This window comes from Hypanus sabinus, chromosome 5 (genome assembly GCF_030144855.1).
Source record: "Hypanus sabinus isolate sHypSab1 chromosome 5, sHypSab1.hap1, whole genome shotgun sequence".
Lineage (NCBI taxonomy): Eukaryota > Metazoa > Chordata > Chondrichthyes > Myliobatiformes > Dasyatidae > Hypanus > Hypanus sabinus.
This window is the reverse complement of record NC_082710.1, coordinates 110,547,344-110,567,926: the sequence shown is the minus strand read 5'-3', so window position 1 is coordinate 110,567,926 and position 20,583 is coordinate 110,547,344. Positions and strand designations below refer to the sequence as shown.

At 44.2% G+C, this 20,583-nt stretch overlaps 2 protein-coding genes across 4 annotated transcripts in view; one reads left to right on the top strand and one right to left on the bottom strand.

Annotated features, from left to right (window-relative positions):
- si:dkey-3d4.3 (uncharacterized) overlaps positions 1–20,583 on the bottom strand; it is a 166,408-nt gene that overhangs the window by 31,038 nt on the left and 114,787 nt on the right. The window contains exon 9 of one of the 3 annotated variants that reach the window (XR_009512272.1): positions 16,483–16,612. The exons of the other annotated variants lie outside the window; for them this stretch is intronic. The gene's annotated coding sequence lies outside the window, so the exon portion shown is untranslated. Of the gene's footprint in view, positions 1–16,482; positions 16,613–20,583 lie in introns of those variants that run through there. 3 annotated transcript variants of the gene reach the window in all.
- Positions 1–20,583, top strand: part of epb41l5 (erythrocyte membrane protein band 4.1 like 5) — a 218,943-nt gene that overhangs the window by 190,822 nt on the left and 7,538 nt on the right. Inside the window, exons 21-23 of the mRNA XM_059970330.1 lie at positions 4,521–4,623; positions 17,531–17,608; positions 18,138–18,283. Of these exons, the coding sequence (XP_059826313.1) occupies positions 4,521–4,623; positions 17,531–17,608; positions 18,138–18,283 (327 nt within the window). The remainder of the gene's footprint in view (positions 1–4,520; positions 4,624–17,530; positions 17,609–18,137; positions 18,284–20,583) is intronic.

Sequence of the window (20,583 nt, the reverse complement as noted above, 5' to 3'; positions counted from 1 at the left end):
CTTCTCCACCATGAGGATGGCCTCATTGTGGCACAAGAGGTCATGGACCGGGAATGGGATTCAGAATTAAAATGTTTGCCCATTGGGAAGTTCTGCTGTTGGTGAATGGAGCGAAGGTGCTTGACAAATAGTTCCTCAGTTTATAGCAGGTCACACCAGTGTAGAGGAAGCTGCATTGGGAGCACCAGACACAATGAACGACCCCAGCAGATAAGCAGGTGAAGTGTTGCCTCACCTGGAAGGATTGTTTGGAGCCCTGAATGGAGGTGAGGGAGGAGGTAAATGGGCAGGTGCAGTACCTATTCTGGGCTTGAACCTGTTAGCTGGTGCCATTAGTTCTTTGAAGAACCACAAAGACCAAGGTCTTGTCAATAAATGTGGGAGAAAATGTGGTTCTTGAGGTAACATCTGGCCATTGCAACTATTGGGATTATGCAACACTGTGGTCTTAAAATATATAGTTTCACCAACCAAGATGTACACAGGCTTTCTGCCCAATCCTTCAGGATTTTCTGCAAGTTCATTTGCGCACTAATATCCCCAGAGCTCATTTCCTTTAAACATGTCTGAGGTTACTATTTCATTATATCATAATGGATTTAGAATCAGAATCAGGCTTACTGTCACAGATATTTGTCATTAAATTTTGTTGTTTCTTGGCTGCAGTATAGTGCAATATGGTGGATTCTGGTTAACTGGGCTGCTAGTTAATTGGGCCATCGGCTTATATGGGACAACTCTTTAAGAACAAAAATCAAATCAAGAAAATAGCCAGAATTCCTTTCATTTATCTGGGACACTATGCTGCTTAATTGGGACTGGAGACTGGTACCAAACGGTGTCTAACCAGTGTCTGTCACATACATGCTGTGAGGCTGATAAACACTACAGCATGCTGAGAATGAATAGTTTTTATGTGTGTTCATGTACAAAAAACAGCAAATTTTTGTCATTGATAGCTGTCAAGTAATAAACAGTAAGACCATTCATAACTGGTTTGTTCACTGTGGTTTCAAGCATTCGGTCTTGGAGATGACTGAAATGTCCTGGAGTGAAAATGAAACTGTTTCCCTATGTCAACAAGTTATGAACAATGAAAACTCTGAAGGCATTGACAACCATTTTGGATGTTACAATGAAAACGAAGATTTGAAGGATTCAATTGTGAAATATTATTTGAAGGCAGTCCATTACCTGCATGAGGTGTCTGTGCTGACCTTGTTCACTTACAGTCAAAAAAATTTGGCAGCATCCCATCAATAACTATTATGAACTAATGCATAGTTTTATAAAATTGTAGTATTGATTATTTTGTATTTCATTTACAAACCCCATTTCCAGAAAAGTTGGGATATTTTCCAAAATGCAATGAAAACAAAAATCCGTGATATGTTAATTCACGTGAACCTTTATTTAACTGACAAAAGTACAAAGAAAAGATTCTCAATAGTTTTACTGACCAACTTAATTGTATTTTGTAAATATACACAAATTTAGAATTTGATGGCTGTAAAAGTTGGGACAGAGGCATGTTTACTATTGTGTTACATCACCTTTCCTTTTAATAACACTTTTTAATAGTTTTGGAACTGAGGATGCTAATTGTAGTAGATTTGCAATTGGAAATTCTGAACTTTCTTGCTTGATATAAGACTTCAGCAGCTCAACAGTCCATTGTCTCCGTTGTCTGATTCTCCTCTTCATGATGCACCATATATTTTCAATAGGAGATAGATCTGAACCGGCAGCAGGCCAGTCAAGCACATGCACTCTGTGTCTACAAAGCCATGCTGTTGTAGCCCATGCAGAATGTGGTCTGGCATTGTCCTGCTGAAATAAGCAGGGACGTCCCAGGAAGAGATGTCACCTTGATGGCAACATATGTCTCTCTAAAATCCTAATATACGCTTCAGAGTCGATGGTACCTTCACATACATGCAACTCACTCATGCCGTGGGCACTGATGCACCCCCATACCATCACAGATGCTGGCTTTTGCACCTTTCGCTGATAACAATCAGGATGGTCGTTTTCATCTTTGGCATGGAGAACTTGATGCCCGTTTTTTCCAAAAACTAGCTGAAATGTGGATTCATCTGACCACAGCACACTGTTCCACAGTCTTTCGGTCCATCTGAGATGAGCTCAGGCCCAGAGAACTCGCTGGCGTTTTGCATAGAGTTGATGTATGGCTTCCTCCTTGCGTAATACAGTTTCAAGTTGCATTTCTGGATGCAGCGATGGACTGTGTTAAGTGACAACGGGTTTTCCAAAGTACTCCCGAGCCCAGGTGGCTATAATTGTCACAGTAGCATGACGGTTTCTTAGGCAGTGCTGCCTGAGGGCTCGAAGATCATGCATATTCAACATTGGTTTCCGACCTTGCCCTTTACGCACTGAGATGTCTCTGAATTCTCTGAATCTTTTCACAATATTATGTACTGTAAATGTTGAAAGACCTAAATTCTCTGCAATCTTGCATTGGGAAACGTTCCTTTTGAACTGACTAACGATTCTCTCACGAATTTTGGCACAAAGGGGTGAGCCATGACCCATCCTTGCTTGCAAAGACTGAGCCTTTGACAGACTCTACTTTTATACCCAGTCATGATACCTCACCTGCTACCAATTAGCCTGCTTAATGTGGAGTCTTCCAAATCGGTGTTACTTGAATATTCTGTGCAATTTTCAATCTTATTTTAACTCCGTCCCAACTTTTGTTGAGTGTGTTGCAGCCATCAAATTCTAAATATGTGTATATTTACAAAATACAATTAAGTTGGTCAGTAAAACTATTGAAAATCTTTTCTTTGTACTTTTGTCAGTTAAATAAAGGTTCACGTGAATTAACATATCACAGATTTTTGTTTATATTGCATTTTGGAAAATATCCCAACTTTTCTGGAAATGGGGTTTGTAAATACATAATTTGTTACTCAGGTAAATAGCAGCTTGTCTTTTATATACCTTTTTTTAAACTATTTCCATGAAATTTCAGCTAATTGGGACAGCTGCTTAATTGGGTCAAAATGTACCGGCCCTCATGTGTCTCATTAACTGGATTACAATGTAGATAAGTTTACGATAAGTTACAGTAAGATATTTAAACAAATAAGTAGTGCAGGAGGTGAGGAAGTATTCATGGTTCCGTGGTCCACTCTGAAATGGAATGGCGGAGTGGAAGAAGCTGTTCCCAAATGGCTGCTGTAGCTCCTCCCTTATGGTAGTCATGAGAAGTTAGTGCTACGCTACTGCTGCTCGGGACATCCCGGACCCTAGCACCTGGGAAGCAACACTCCATCCTAGCATCTCTTTTGCCGCATAGGATCCCCTAACTATTGAGTCCCTATCACAACTGTTCGGCCTGACTTTACCCTTCTCTGTTCAGCCTCAGAGCTGGCCACGGTGCCTGCTGCATCTTTAGAAATTTGCCTGCCGTTGGTGACATACCAAATCTCCTCAAACTCCTTATGAAGTATAGCCTCTGTCGTGCCTTTTTTGCAACTACGTCAATATGCTGGTCCCAGGACAGATCCTCAGAGACGTTGACACCTAGGAACTTGAAACTGCTCACCTTTTGCTGTGCTGATTCTAAGAAGAGGTTTGAACCAAGCTAAAATGTTTGAAAGCTTTGCTCATATCATGAGTTCCTCTCCCTGACTGGTTAGTAGGGTAGAATTGCTTCATCCGGTTGTGAAATGGATGTTTGCCTTTGCTGTGTTCATCCATTTGTAATAGAATCATCCATCTTCATTGGAGAAAGCTGTTTCATTCTGTGGTAAGGACTGCTGAGCATGGTGGGGAAGGTGTTGAACATCGAAACTTTATCTATATCGGATTTATCTATATCTGACTGGTCCCTCTGGACCATAAGACATCAGAGCAGAATTAGGCCATTCGGCCCATCGAATCTGCTCCACCATTCCATCATGGCTGATTTATTTTCCTTCTCAGCTCCATTCTCCTGCCTTCTCTCCATAAGCTTTGATGTCCTCAATCCAGAGCCTATCAACCTCCGCTTTAAATACGCCCAATGACTTGGCCTCCACAGCTGTCTGTGGCAATGGATTTTACACATTCACTACCCACTAGCTAAAGAAATTCCTTCTCATCTCTGTTCTGAAAGGATGTCCTTCTATTCCGAAGCTGTGCCCTGTGGTTCTAGACTTTCCCACTATTGGGTGAACTTAAGAAATAGGAGCAGGAGTAGGCCATCTGACCCATTGAGCCTGCTCCATCATTTAATAAGGTCATGACTGATCTGACCACGGGCTCATTCCCACCTACCTGCTATTTCCCCATAACCATTAATGCCCTTACTATGCAAAAATCTATCCAACTCTGTCTTAAGTATATTTGCTGAGGTAGCCTTCGCTGCTTCATCGGGCAGAGAATCATCCGCAGGAAAGCCTGACCATTTTCTTTCTCATGGGGAAGGTAACTGTTCAGGTGTCGTGGTTCTACGGAGCCAACCACAGGAGATAGCACTCATGGACTCTCCCTTCCTCCTGTCTTTCCAGTGATGTTCCAAGTGTGGAGGAAGCCTGTCCAAACAGTGAAGTTCCAACCATTCCGTCTGTTCCAGCTACCACTGAGTCAGCCAAAGAGCTTCCAGCTCTAAAGGTAAGGCAAAGTTGCATTTCTAAAGCAATTCTCATCTCCTGAGGTGGTTTGAATGTATAGGTACTGTTATGTACTTATCTGGAGGAGCTAGTATTCATACAAGAGGGTCCAGTAAACACTACGTTATGACGATGATCGAGTTTCCATTTTGATAGCATGGACTTGAGGGGTTGATGTTGGCCATTGACGTGGGAGATCAACTTCGTCTTCACTGGGTAAGTGCAGAAGCCTTCTTCCCCCCCCCCAGAGCAGGTGGAGATTTCATCTCTAAGGCTTTGGACAATGCATTGGGTCCAAGTTCTCAGGCCAGAGAAGATGAGAAGGAATGCAGCAACCAAATACAGCAGAGCCTTAAAATGAAGACAAGCTGCTGGACGTGTTTGAGAGAAAGTGGGATTGGGGAGGGAAAGATATAAAGGTCAATGTTTCAGATAATCTTGAGTAAATGTTTCATCATTTGTAAAACTCTCTTAACCCTTGGACAACCCTCAAGTGACCTGCAAAATGAAGTATGATGTTGTGTTGTTGGTTGGTGTTGTTGTACAATCCAATTCTTTGCAGCAAGAGATTCTGCAGACTCAGGAAATCTAGACAACGCACACAAAATGCTGGAGGGACTCTGCAGTTTAAGCAGCATCCATAGAAATGAATAAACTTTTCAGGCCATGATCCTTTGTCGGGATCAGAAAGGCAGGGGGTGGAAACATCAACTGCTCGGAGAGGCGTGCAGCAACATAGTCAGACAGTCAGCTTTTGGCATCTTCAGTGATCCCATTGTCAACTAATGCACAGGTTAACTGGGAAACTCTTCAATCTATACTGCCTCTGTTGCAGAAGTTAGGTTGCCCCAAAACTTGGTCTTGGAGCTACAGTCAGCAGACAAAGCTTGTTCAAGTTCAAGTTTAATTGTCATTCAACCATACATGTTTGTACAGCTAAATGAAACAGTGTTCCTCTCGAGCCAAGGTGCCAAATACAGTTACATACAATAGCACATACAGTCACAAAAAGTAATATCAGCACAAGTCCCTGAGTGGCATAGCCTGTAGATTGATGGTGCCTGGGATGTTGACTTGGAGCCATGTTTCTGCAAGAACAAGTATGCAGCAGTTCCTCATCTCATACTTGTTCTGTAGACAAAGGTAAAACAAGTAGTTTTGCATTGGGTCAGCCACAGGCAATCCAGCTTGTCTTCCACAGAGTGAACACTAGAGAGCAGCACTCAAGGGAGGATGCGTGTGTATACTGTACATTCATCGAAAATCCTGCCAATCTCCCAAGTCATTGGAGGAGTTTCCTCCCAATCCTCTCCTTCAACACCAGAGGGCGATAGAAGCTTATGACAAATTAATATTTTATGTTCAATGCATGAAGCAAACCAGTGCAGGTTGCAAACAAACTCACTATAAAGAAAACATTTCAAATTTTAATTTAATTAGCTGAATAAGGACATCAGCTGTAATTCCGGTATGTCATTAGGAGTTTAAGGAGGTTTGGTATGTCACCTAAAACACTCGCAAATTTCTACAGGTGTACTGCGGAGAGCATTCTAATTGGTTGTACCACCGTCTGGTGTTCTAGTATGGTGGGGGTGGGAGGGAAGCACTGTACAGGATCAGAGTAAGCTGCAGAGAGTTGCAAACGTAGTCAGCTCCATCATGAGCTCTGGCCTCCACAGTATCCAGAACATCTTCAAGGAACAATGCCTCAAAAAGACAATGTCCATCATTAAGTACCCCCATCACCCAGATCATGCCTAGTTCTCATTTCTACCATCAGGTAGGAGGTACAGAAGCCTGAAGGCACACACTCAGTGATTCAGGAGCAGCTTCTTCCCCTCTTCCATCTGATTTCTGAATGGACATTAAACGCATAAACACTACCTCATACTTTTTTATTTCTTTTTTTTGCTCTACTTATTTAACTATTTTATATATATTCACAGTTCTTTTTTCTCTCTGTTATCATTTTCTGTTGCCGCGAACTTTGCAAATTTCATAACATATGCTGGTGATATTAAATCTGATCCTGATTCCTTTTGTAATTACCCTGAAAGTGTCTGGTATGGAAAATCTGCCGTCTGCATTTAGGAGACAGTCCTACTGTATTATTGAGAAAGTAGTTCAGTATTTACATCCGATATAGAGGAGTGAGGCTACATTTCCTAATCTGAAAGGTTTATCTTGGATTCAGCTGGGACTCTGCAGTTCCCTAGCATTGTGTGGTTGGCTGTAATGATTGGATGCTCTTTCACATTCCCCATCAACTTCAGCAGTCCCTGCCTGTCTCCTAGCCGTTTTTGTTAATCACAAAGGAATCTGCAGCAAAATATGCAAAGTAATTCAGGACCCCCCCCCCCCCCCACCACAAAATTCCCCAACTGCCTGTTCGATTCCTTCAAAATGTTCACAGTTCACTCACTCCGTTTCACTTGGAAGTCTTGAGTGGTTGAGTGGTAGGCTGGTGATTTTGACCTGGATCTCGCAGAGCCCAGTGCAGTCATCAGATAAATTCAGTTACGTAGCTTTTTTGTGATGAGATTAATCTTAAGAACCCTCTTTAATGAAAAACACAAAGAAACTGCATGCTGATCAATCAACTTCAGCTCATGGCATAGTGGCTCCCTCTGCTGGAGCTGTTCAGAAATTACAGTATTTTGAAATCAGCAACCTGTAAACGATGAACCGAAACTCTGGAAATGGTTCCTTCAACCCAGTTGGGTACATGGACCATCAGGTTGCCCACATTAATTCCATTGTATTCTCCCCATCAGCATCTATTCCCCAGTTCTACCACTCACCGTCACACTGGAGACAATTCACAATGGGACAAGTACTTAGGATGTTTGAGGAAACCCATGCAGTCACCAGGAGATTTCACAAAGTGTGCACAGATAGGACAGGAAACCAGGTTTGGACCAGGGTCACCGGAGCTTCACCTGTCCTGCCACTGTACTGTCACCAAATTGTCTTTTATCAATTTGATTTTATACCATTTCTAGGGATATTTTAAGAACAGAATATACAGGAAAAAGTTTGTGAACCCTTAGCAATTACCAGGTTTTCTGCATTAATTACTCATAAAATGTGGTCTGATCTTCATCTAAGTCACACTATCTGCCTATACTAATAGGCCATAAACAATTGTACTTCTTCCTGCCATTACTCAGTACACCATTTAAAGGATCACAGTCTAGGTTCAGAAAAGTATGTGAACCTCTGGGGTAACTCCTACTACAAAAGCTATTTGTTCCAATCAATGAGATGAGATTGGAGATGTGGGTTGTAGATGTGCCCTGCCCTATAAAAGACACACAAAGTCAGGTCAACGATAGATTCTCAAGAAAGATCTGTTTATGTGTACCATGCCTCGATCAAAACAGCTTTCAGAGGACCAGAGAAAAATTGTTGAGATGCATCAAGCTGGAAAAGGCTACAAAAGCATTTCTAAAGAGCTGAGTGCTCATCAGTCTGTGGTGGTGGCCTCTGTCGGCCGTGGTCGACCATGGGTACTGCGCCTCTGGTAGTCACTGGTTTGTCGAGCAGCGTCGACTGTGGCTACTGAGGCCGATCCTGGAACAGCAGGCTCTGCCACAGTTACTGCATGTGTAGGGCGTCGTGGAATTGTTGTCCGCTGTGCACTGTGCTCTCCGTTTAGCTCTCCGCTCCTCAAACTGACTCAGCATCACCCTTTGGCCTTGCTCTAAGTGTTGCTGAAGAGTGCCTCACCATTTGTTGCGGTCAACTGCTGTATCCTCCCAGCACTCTGTGTTGATTTTTAAGGCTTTCATGTCGCGCTTGCAGAGGTCCTTGAGGCGAAGCTGGGGTCTACCAATGTTCCTCTTGCCTGTTGCTAGTTCTCCATAGAGGATGTCCTTTGGCAGTCTACTGTCCTTCATGCGATGGATGTGGCTCAGCCAGTGCAGTCTGCGTTGTCTTAAAAATGTGAACATTGTGGGAAGTCCAGTGTGGGAGAGGACCTCGGAGTTTGGGACTTTGTCTCTCCAGGTGATGCCGAGGATGCGGTGAAGGCTGCACAGGTGAAAACTACTGAGTTTCCTCTCCTGCTTGGAGTAGATAGTCCAAGTCTTGCTACCATACAGGAGGGTGCTGATAACACATGCATTGTACAAGACAGTCTGGTCTTTGTAGCGAGTTTCGGATTCTCCCAGACCCGCGAAAAGAGTTGAGCAAGGATCGATGCTGCTTTGCCGATACTCCTATTGATTTCAGCATCGAGGGAGAGAGTGTCGCTACTGGTCGCTGCCAAATATGTGAACTCGTGGACCACTTGTAGATCGTAATTGTCAGTAGTAATGATTGGTGTCTCCACTACGTTCTGGGCAAGGACATTTGTTTTCTTTAGGCTGATGGTAAGCCCAAGGTCCTTGCAGAAATGGTCCATGAGAGTTTGTAGTTGCTGTTTAGTGTGCGAGGTTATAGCAGCGTCATCGGCAAAGAGCATGTCATGCATTAAGATCTTTTGCACTGTTGTTCTTGCTCTCAGGCACGCAAGGTTGAACAGCGGCCCATCAGACCTGGTGTGCATGTAGATGACTTTGGTCCACATCCCAAACGAGTGTTTCAATAGCAGAGAGGAGAAGATGCCAAATAACGTTGGGGCCAACACGCATCCTTGTTTGACTCCACTACAAATAGTGAAGGGTTCTGATGAGCTGCCATCGTACTGAACAGTAGCCCTCATGTCGTCATTGAATGATTTGATGATACTTTGAAGTTTCGGGGGACAGCCTATCTTGCCGGGACAGGAGAATCTGAAAGAGCCATTCCTGCTGACAAGGTGGAATGCCTTGGTCAAGTCGATGAAGGTGACATAGAGGGGTTTCTGTTGTTCCCTGTACTTTTCCTGGAGTTGACGGAGTGAGAAAATCATGTCGACAGTTGACCTCCTTGAGCGAAAACCACATTTGGACTTAGGGTAGACCCGTTCTGCCAGAGTTTGTAGACGTGCTGGAGTTACACGAGCTAAGACTTTGCCTACAATGCTCAGGAGGGAGATACCCCTGTAGCTGTTGCAGTCACTCCTACCACCCTTGTTCTTGTACAAAGTGACGATTTTGGAGTCGCACATATCCTGTGGTATGGCTCCTTCCTTCCAGCGCTGACGGAGGACCTCATGTAAAGGTTGGAGGAGTGAGCTCTTGCAGTGTTTGATCAGGTCTGGAGGAATCCCATCATTTCCAGGAGCTTTTCCTGGGGCCAGACTGTCAATTGCCTAGCTGAGGTCCTCAATGGTTGGTGCGGAGTCAAGTTCATCAATGACTGGTAGACAATCGATGGCATCAATGGCTGAGCTAACAACAATATTTTCCCTCGAGAAGAGCTCAGAGTGGTGTTCTTCCCAGTGTTCCATCTGCTTGCTTTTATCAGTGATTATTTCACCGCTGGATGACTTCAGGGGTGCTGTCTTGTTCTGCGATGGCCCAGGGGCCTTCTTGATACCATCATACATTGATCTGATGTTGCCTGTCACAGCTGCTGTCTGAATGTCCTCACTGAGCTGGAGCCAGTACTCATTTGTGCACTGCCTCGCAGTCCGCTGCACTTTGCTTCTAGTGGCTCGAAGTGCCTGGAGCATTTGGTCGGATGGTGAGCGCTTGTACTCTGTGAGAGCTGCATGCTTGGCTTCGATGACAGGAGTCATGATGTTGGACTTTGCCTCAAACCAGCCACTGCTCTTTGTGGTCTTTCTTCCAAAGATAGAGAGTGCTGATTCGTGGATGGTGTCGCGAAGGTATGACCATCGTTCTGTTGTAGTATCTCCTTGTGAGGAGGTAGTCATGGCACCCTGTACTGACTTGGCAAACTGGTCAACCTTTTCTGACTGTTTCATCTCTGTTGTGTTGATGCCAGGTTTTCCAGTTTTTCTGGAGTGGTGGATTTTCTTCGGATGTAGTTTGATCTTGCAGCATACTGCAGTAATAGAAATTATCTACAAATGGAGGAAACTCAGTACTGTTGCTTTTCTCCCTCGGAATGGGCATCCCGCAAAGATCACACCAAGAGCACAAAGTGCAATACTAAAGGAGGTGAAAAATAATTCAAGGGTAACAGCAAAAGACCTGCAGAAATTTCTAGAAAATGTCTCTGTTCATGTGTTCACTATGAGGAAAAACACTGAACAAGAATGGTGTTCATGGAAGGACACTACAGAGGAAACCACAGCTCTCCAAAAATAAAAACATTGCTGCACGTCTCAAGTTTGCAAAAGACAACCTGGATGTTCCACACTGTTTTTGGAACAATGTTCTGTGGACAGATCAGACAAAAGTTGAACTTTTTGGCAGAAATGCATACCACTATATTTGGAGGGAAAAAGGCACTGCTCATCAACACCAAAACCTTATCCAAACTGTGAAAAAAGGTGACAGGAGCATCATAGTTTGGGGCTGCTTTGCTGCCTCAGGGCCTGGGTTGCTTGCAATCATTGAGGGAACAATGAATTCAAAATTATATCAAGACATTTTACAAGAGAATGTCAAGGTTGTGATCCATAACCTGATGCTTAATAGAAGCTGGATAATGTGACAAGACACAAGAGTAAATCAACAACAAAATAGTTTAAAAAGAAGAAAATGTGTGTTTTGGAATGGCCAAGTCAGTCCAGATCTTTAACCCACTTGAGATGCTGTGGCATGACCTGAAGAGGGCTGTTCATGCAAAGTGTCCCAGAAATATTGATGAAATGTAACATTCTTCTATGATCAACAACTACAGGAAACATTTGGTGATGTTTCTTACTGCTGTAGGACGCTCTACTAGTTTTTAAATACAAGGGTTTTCATGCTTTTCTCAGCCAGGACTGTGAATGATTAAACATTTATTCAATAAAGACATGAAAAGTACACTCGTTTGTGTGTTATTATTTTAGGCAGATTGTGCTGGTGTATTATTGTGACTTCGAAGAAGATCAGATCATACTTTATGAGTAATTAATGCAGAAAGCCAGGTAATTGGAAAGAGTTCACTAACTTTTTTCTAGCAACTGTAGGTGGTGAAGTTAGTTGTTCTGAGGCAGCAACGCCATGCGTGAAAATTGGATGTTTTGTTGAGCACTGGCCATTTTAGAACCCTTCCCCACTCCCAGAACAACCTGCCTGTCCTCGGCTTCTTCCATTGATGGTGTGGGGCTGAACCCAAGCAAGAAAACCAGCATCTCTCATTCTTCCTGGCTTATTTATAACACTGAACTCTCCATTTTTATGTAACCTGCTGTCTGTGTCAACGTTGTCTCTGAGATGGAATGTAGAACACAGTATGGGCCCATCAGCCCATAACCTGCACCTTTCTGCCATCTGTGTCCCTGTGTAAGAGACTCCTAAATGTCCCTAATGTGTCTGTCTCCAACCCAGCAGTGCATTACAGGCACTGACCACTCTCTGCCTTAAAAGAACAACTTCTGACATCACCTTAAGGTTTCCAACACTCACCTTAAGAGGGATTCCTCAGGTATTGGCCATTGACCCCTTGGGAAAAAGGATGCTGGCTCTCCACTCTGTCTAGGCCTCACATAATCTTGTACATTTCTATCCAATCAATTCACACAAAATGCTGGAGGAACTCTGCAGGGCAGACAGCTTCCATGGAGAGGAATGACCAGTCACTGTTTGGTGTTGAGACCCTTCGTCAGAACTGGAAAGGATGGGAGAAGAAGTCAGTGTAAGGTGGGGGGAGGGAAGGGAATGCAAGTTGGAAGGTGATGAGTGAGACCAGGTGAGGGAGAAGATGGGTGGGGGAAGGGTTGATGGAGTAAGAAGGTGGGAGATGATAGGTAGAAGGAGAAATCTGATAGGAGAGTGGACTATGGGAGAAAGGGAAGGAGGCAGGGAACTAGAGGGATGGGATGGGCAGGAGAGATGGGGTAAGAGGGGAAAGGGCAAAAGAGAGGGGTGGGGGGGAGAAATTGCCAAACGTTAGAATAATTGACGTTCACGCTAACCAAACAGAATATGAGAGATTGCTCCTCCAACCTGAGGGCGTGGCATTGTGGCAGTAGTGGAGGCCAGACCGACATGTCGGAATGGGAAGTAAAATTAAAATGGATGGCTGCCGTGAAAGCCTGCCTTTAATCTATCTGCACTTGGTCCATATCTGCCTCCACCACCACCCTCGGCAGGGATTTCTGGACACGTGCTATCCTACACGTGAAAACCAAACTTGGCCACACTTCTCAATTAAACTCCCCTTTTCACCTTCACTGCATCTTCCCTCTAGCATTAGACATTCCAGCCTTGAGGAAAAGTGGCTGTCTATCTATGCTGCTCAGTTGTTAATTAATTTCTATCAGATCTCCCCTCAGTATCTGCTGTTCCAGAGAAAGCAATGCCAGCTTGTTCAATCTCTGCTTCTTACACATGCCTTTGAATCCAGGCAGCATCCTGGCTGACCGAGTCCACATCCTCTGCAAAGCCACAACATCCATCCTATAACGGGGGGAGTCAGGACTGTATGCAATATTCCAGACAGGTTCTAACCAGAGTTTAATAAAACTGCAACAGAACCTCCTGAATCTTCAACGCACTTGCCTTGACTCAAAAGGCAAGCATACCATGTGACTTCTTATCTTGATGAAGGGTCTCAATCTCTCTATAGATGCTGCCTGACTTGCTGAGTTCTTTCAGCATTGTGTGTGTGTGTTGCTCAAGATTTCCAGCATCTGCAGAATCTCTTCTGTTTATCAAGTTCAAGTTTGTGTGTATATATACATGTGTGTGTGTGTGTGTGTGTGTGTGTATAAAAAACAAAGTGGAACAATGTTCCTCCAGACCACAGTGCAGCCAAAAAACATGTATCACACACAGAATAAGAAAGCCCTTAACTCCAAGTGGAGTCATCGGTACGCTGTCGTAATGGCGTTTTTTTTAGCAGGCTTTCTTGTTCTTACGAGGCCGAGTTGCTACCTCGACGCTCAACCCAGCATGGTGCAAGGGATCTGGCTGGATTCGAATTAGGGAGCCTTCGCTCCGAAGTCCGACGCTGATGCCACTACGCCACACAGCGGGCGATCACACACAGCATTTAAAACAAGATACTACCACAAATAAGTTAATGAAATATAATTCAAAAGTGCATGTAGTGCACAGTGTAGGTAAACGTTAAAAAGCAAATACCATAGTAAATGGTAAACTGCTTGCTGTCCTGGTGACGAGACCTCAGTGGTGGCAAGGTGTTCATTATTCTCACAGTCTGGGGGAAGGAGCTGTAACCCAGTCTGGAAGTCCTTGTCCTGGTGCTCCTGTACCTCCATCCTAACAGTATTGGGTCAAAGGGATTGCGAGATAGATGGTAGGGATCCCAAACAATACTTTGGGCCCTTCAAATGCAACCCTCCCAGTATATGTCACAAACATGGGAGAGGGAGATCGTAGTGATCCTTTTGGTAGTTTTTACTGTACTCTGTAGGGTCTTCTGATCCATTGGCTTTCAGCTTCAATGATGCAGGTTGATAGGACGCTCTCGATGATGCTGCAGTTAAAAGCTGTGAGAGTGGGGGAGTCTGCCATACTCTCTATTTGTGCACCTGGATCCCAAGAACCCTCTGAACTGTACATCAGAAACATAACCATCTGTATTAAACACATGCCTGCATATCCTACATTCCTGAAATGTACTTGCAGAAAGTAGGATTTCAGGTCTCGCTGGAAAAGGGATTAAAATTCAACTAGTTTTACAACTCTACACGATGTCTGACATTGAACCCATCAGAATCTCAGGCATTGAACTCGGCACAATCTCAGGCTACGTCCACACTAGACCGGATAAATTTGAGAACGCCGGCTTTGTGTAAAAACGATAGGCGTCCACACCATGCTTATTTGAAAATACCTCCGTCCACATTAAAATGGGTATTTGGGCGAATCTCCTCCTACTCGGCATGCACAGGACACATCTGCCGTAAACAAGCGACATGTTTGGTGTCGAATCTCGCCATGAAAGACTTGGAGTGTGTTTGTCCAGTTACAGACTAGAAAAGCTTGAAAGGAAATTGCCAAACGACGGACAGCTGTTGGCTCTCACGCAGGAGGATGTAAAGCTAAAAAAACAAATACTAGAGTGTATGGAGGCAAGCGACAGGGAGTTCACAGAGAGTAGTGGAAACATTTCCTACAGCCGTAATCTCTTCACTGATGAAGGGGATGACAGCTACAACTAAATGCAATAAGGCTTGTTACTGGGCAAAAGTGAAGTTTGCTGTTACCTCATTTGTTTGCCTTTACTTTTGCCATGTCTTTCTGTATTATTTTGCTGTATTTAACATGTGCAATAAAACAAATCACTGGGCAAAAATGATTTTATTTTTACCTAAGTAAAAGTGAAACTTACAATTTTCCTTTTTTGGCCTTAACATTTTCACGTCTATGCCAAACATAAGCTACTAATTAAAAATGGCATTTTGGAAGTAGTGACAATTGCACCTATTGAATGTTTGCACTAGCAATACATTAATAAAGCACCTTGTTAAATATATAAAACATGTCTGCATCAGTGTTATCTTGTATTTCCATACAATGTTATATTAGGCTGTAACACATCTTTTGTCAGAGAAGTACTTGCCTAAATAGGTAAACCACCTTCATACGAGCAAGGACAGAAAACAGGGCAAAATAAGTATACTTATTTATTCAGTAAGTTATGGGTCAAAGTATTTGGTGAGTACATTTCTAACTCTTCTGGCTTCAGTCTCATTGCCGTCTGTTCTGAAATTGTTAGGTTGTGGGGGGGGGGGGTTGAAATTCTCTGTCATACTGCAAAGCTGCAGAAATATTCTGCTGAGGGACAGTCTCCTGAAGCCGTCCGCTGTTGTTGTTGTGGTGTTGGAGGTTGCGTTCAAGAAAACTGTGAAATGCCATGCTGCTGCTACCATCTGTTCTGGCACATCATGACAGAGTTCTTAATAAACCTTCGGTTACCCCGTAAGCACTACACGGCCAATTGGAATCTTCAGATTTAACACTTTGGAGAGCGTTTTAGCAAAGCTCTGTTTTCGGTGGAGGAAAATGCTGTTTCCATGTGAACGGAGGGTCAAAACAAAGAGAAAATGCTTCAGTTACAGAATTATCCGGTCTAGTGTGGACGTAGCCTCAGGCATTGAACATCACAATCTCAGGCATTGAACGTCAGTGTCTCAGGTATAGACCTCGTCACAGTCTCAGGCATCGAATATCACAATCTCAGGCTTTGATCTCGTCACAGTCTCAGGCATTGATCTCGTCACAGTCTCAGGCATCGAACGTCACAGTCTCAGGCATTGATCTCGTCACAGTCTCAGGCATCGAACGTCACAGTCTCAGGCATTGATCTCGTCACAGTCTCAGGCATCGAACGTCACAGTCTCAGGCATTGACCTCGTCACAATCTCAGGCATCGAAAATCAGTGTCTCAGGCATTGAACACAAGTCTGCTGTTTTTAGTTTCTTGTTTCTGATCTTCTCTTTTTCCAGTGATATCCAATGAAGTAATTTAGACTACCAGGAGTTACTTATTTTCTGCGGCAGATTGATGCTGAATGATGTTATGTATTTACAATCCGGCCATGATTGCATGTGGCAAAAATACTACCTGGAATTCTGAGGATTTGAGAGAACAGTCAGTGTCTGTGTAATTTGTGTTTAACCTGGTGTAAACACAAATACAGTGATGCCTCAGCCAGTTCAGACTTGTTATTTGACTGGTTGGCAGCTTCAAAAGAGAATTGTTCCTTATGTTTTGAAGCAGTTAGAGATATCATAAGATGTTAAATAAATGTCTACCTATGCCTCTCCAAATTTTATCGACCTCCCCTCAGTCTCCACTGCTCCAGAGAAAGCCACTCAAGTTCGTCCTTCATAACACATTCCCTTTATGAATCTCAGGGTAGTGTATGGTGATGTATATGTTCTTTTACATTAAATCTGCTTTGAACTTTGAACGAATCTAGGCAACATCCCGGTAAGCCTCTTCTGCAACCTTTCCAGTCTCCGTATCCCTTCCTATAATAGAGCACCAAAGTTTTAAAGAGTATAGAAAAAAAAAGGTTAGATCTATTTGTCACCTCAACATCAAAGCATACAGTGAAAGGTATCATTTGTGTCAACGACCAACACAGTTCACGATGTCCTGGTGATAGCCCACAAGTGTCACCCTGCTTGTATCTGTCTGTTTGTGTATTTGTGACAAATACAGCTAATCTTTTACCATCAATTATCTGAGACAAGATATTCACTGTATCCTGGTATAATAATAAACCAATAACTTGTGTACCAGCTGGATATTGGTAGTGAAGTCAACATGACAGAAGCGCCTGGTGATACAGGCGAGTTGTGGAAGTGCACGTAACTGAAAACTGGTTCCTTCAGTTTAACTAGCCTCTTCCCTGTTATATTTCCATTCCTCTGACGCCAATCGTGAGTTGGATCATTTGCTGCTAGACCCATTGCTGATGGCTCCAGAATGTGTGTGGTACAGTAGTGTAAGGGTTAGTGTAACACTATTACTGTGCCAGTGACCCAGGTTTGATTCTTGTCACTATTTGTAAGGAGTTTGTACATTCTCCCCAAACCGTGTGGGTTTCCTCCGGGTGCTCTGGTTTCCTCCCACATTCCAAGGACATACCAGTTAGTAGGTTAATTGGTGTTATTTGGTGGCACAGTTTGTGGGCCAGAAGGGCCTGTTTCTGTGCTGTCTCTCTAAGTTATTAAAAACATATGCAAATCATGGCTTGGGGCAGTTGTCCCTCTCCAGCATCTTCGGCAGTGACCATTGGGGATAAGGGGAGGCGCCTTGCCTCCTCCCCTCCCAGTGTGTCAGAAAGAGAGGCCCCTGTGTCGGCCACAGTACACTGTGGCCCAAGTTCCACTGGTTTACCCCTCCGCCCTTGACCCCAAAGTTTTTTGATGTTGTGTCCGCAGGACGTTGCCGAGGACCTGGACAATCTGCTCTCAGCTCTGAGTGAAAATCTGATCGACTTTACGGATCCCAGCCCACTGGTAGGTGCACGTGGTTCTTCTTTTCCTTCATTCTTTCTGTTCTTGGGATATCGCCAGGATATGGTCATCGCCTTTGCTAAGGTCTTCCCAGTGGACGTAGCTTATCAGCAGGAGATTCCACGTAGTGACCCAGTAATAATCAAGGACTGGTGTTGCATTTCTAAGTAAGAGTCACACCTGACATTCACTGGTCCCAGCTGTGCCCTCCTGAGTGGTGGAAATCCCACTTTTGGGTGGTGTGATTGGAGTAATTTAAAACAACTAACTGTCACATGGGCACTGCTGGTGGTGGAGTGGGAGAATGTTTAAGATGCTGAATGGGGTGCCAACTCTGCAGAATTCCCCATGGATGATGTCCAGTCATTTCAGCTCTGGAACTTGTCTCGTCCAAGTATTCATCCGAGAAATTCTAAATGGGTTTCATCAATTGTTTTTAGATATTTCTGTCTAACCCACTTTAATTTCAAATTTTATGGAAGAGATATTGAACTGGTTCTTGAGTTGATTTAATTTATTGTATTTAATACAGGGAGGGGTCGTTGCAAACGGAGTTTTCAATCGTGAAGCATCAGCAACCATGAAAGCAGTACAAGCAGTGGTTGACCCTCCACTCTTGCCCAAACCATCTTCTACTGCAGCCCCAATTACCAAAGGCAGCTCAACATCATCCACCAGGTAAAGCTTTGCTGGCAGTCTGCCACTGAGTGGCAAGTGGATATGTGTTAAGCAAGAGAGAGCTGAATCACTAGAACTATGCAGTTGCATCATTTACAAGTGCATCATTCAATGAGAACTTTAGTGCTCTGCTTGATTATTCATTGCTGAAGCTGTCAATTCCTTGTAACATCAGAGTTGTTCATTTATACTGCTTTAGAAAAATCAGAAGATTGTTTCAATCCTTTTCTAGAGTAACTCAACTTTCTAAAATCAGAAACAGATTCATTATCACAGACATACAGTACTGTGCAAAAAACCCTAGGTTGCCTAAAACCTTTGCACAGTGCTGTAGTAATCTTATATATTGCACTGTACTGCTGCCACATAACAAAAACAAATTCCATTTCATAAGTGAGTGATGATGAACCTGGTTCTGATATGGGTCTCTATTGTGGACTGAGAATGGGAAGGGGACAGAGAGAGGGTAATCATGGTTGTGAAAAGGGGAAGGAGGAGGAGAGGGGGTGGGAAGCACCAGAGAGTTATTTTGTTATGATCAATAAACCAATAGTTTGGAATCAAATGATCTAGCCTGGTGCCTCAGGGCTGGGTGTGTCTGCACCCACACCACCCTCCCCCCTGCCCACCCCGGCACTCCTTTTCTGCCACCTGCCCACACCCCTCCCATGGTGCTTACCCCTCGCCATTCCAAACATCTTTTGCTCGTGCCGGATTTACAGACTTGTTCTCCGCTCCATGTCAAGTACAGTTCAGTGCAAAAGTCTTAGGCATCCTAACTGCATATGGTGTATGTCCCTAAGACTTTTGCACGGTACTGTAGATGTGAATTTGTTGTTTTGTAGTAGCAAGACCGTGTAAAGATGTATTACTAAAGGTTACAAACAGAACAATAGTGCAAAGAAAGGAATGATGAGGTGGTGTTGATGGACCATTCAGAAATCGTACTGTGGAGGGGACGAAGTGTTTCTGAATCACTATAGGTGGGTCTTCAGGCTCCTGTAGCTTCTCCACGAGGATAGCAACTAGGATGGCGCGTCCCAGAGAATGAGGGTTTCTCGTGAGCAATGCCACCTTCTTGAGGCACTGCCTTCTGATGATATCCTCGGTGGTGGGGAGACTTTTGCCTGTGATGGAGCTGGCTGAGTATGCAGCCTTTTGTGATGCTGTGCATTGGAGCTTCCAAGCCAAGCGATGATGCTGTCCACCATAGAGCTGTAGAGTCTTTGGTGACATCCTGAATCTCTTCAAACTCCTGAGCTGCTGACATGCCACTTTCATGATTGCATCAATGTGTTGGGCCCAGGATAGACCCTCTGAGATGTTGACCCCCCAGGAGCTTAAAACTGGTTTGAGGGTGTTCTCCCAGCTTCTTCTTTCTGAAGGTCATGGTCATTTTCTTGGTCTTGCTGATATTGTGTGAAGTCTAAATAAACTTACTTTTTTTTAAGGCAAAGGAATACATTTTACACAAATTCAGGTCCAATGGAATCCCACCACAAAGCATATCCTTCCTCCCCCCACCCCCACACTTGCTGCTTTCTGCGGGGTTCGCTCCCTAAGCGACTCCCTTGTCCATTCATCCCTCCCCACGGACCTCCTTCCTGGCACTGGTCCTTGCAAGCGGAACAAGTGCTGCACCTGCCCCTACACCTCCTCCCTCACTACCATTCAAGGCCCCAAACAGTCCTTCCAGGTGAGGTGACATTTCACCTGTGAGTCTGTTGGGGTCATCTGCTGTATCCAGTGCTCCTGGTGTGGCCTCCTGTATATCGGTGAGACCTGACATAAATTGGGAGACCTCTTCACCGAAAACCTACGCTCTGTCTGCCAGAAGAAGCGGGATCTCCCAGTGGCTACCCATTTTTGTTCCACTTCCCATTCCCATTCTGACATGTCAGTCCATGGCCTCCTCTACCATTGTGATGAGGCCACTCTCAGGTCGGAGGAGCAACACCTTATATTCCATCTGGGTGCCACCCAGCTTGATGGCGTGAACATCAATTTCTCAAACTTCTGGTAATGCCTCCCTTCCTTCATCATTCCCCATTCCCATTTCCCGCTCTCATCTCATCTGCTTGCCCGCCCATTGCCTCTCTCAGGTGCTGCTCCCCTTCCCTTTCTTCTATGGCCCTCTGTTCTCTCCTATCAGACTCCCCCTTCTCCAGCCCTTTAGCTCTTTCACCAATCAACCTCCCAACTCTTTACTTCACCCCCGCCGTTTCACCCATCACCTTGTGCTTCTTCCTCCCCTCCAGCCTCTTACTCTGACTCCTCATCTTTCATTCCAGCCCGAAACG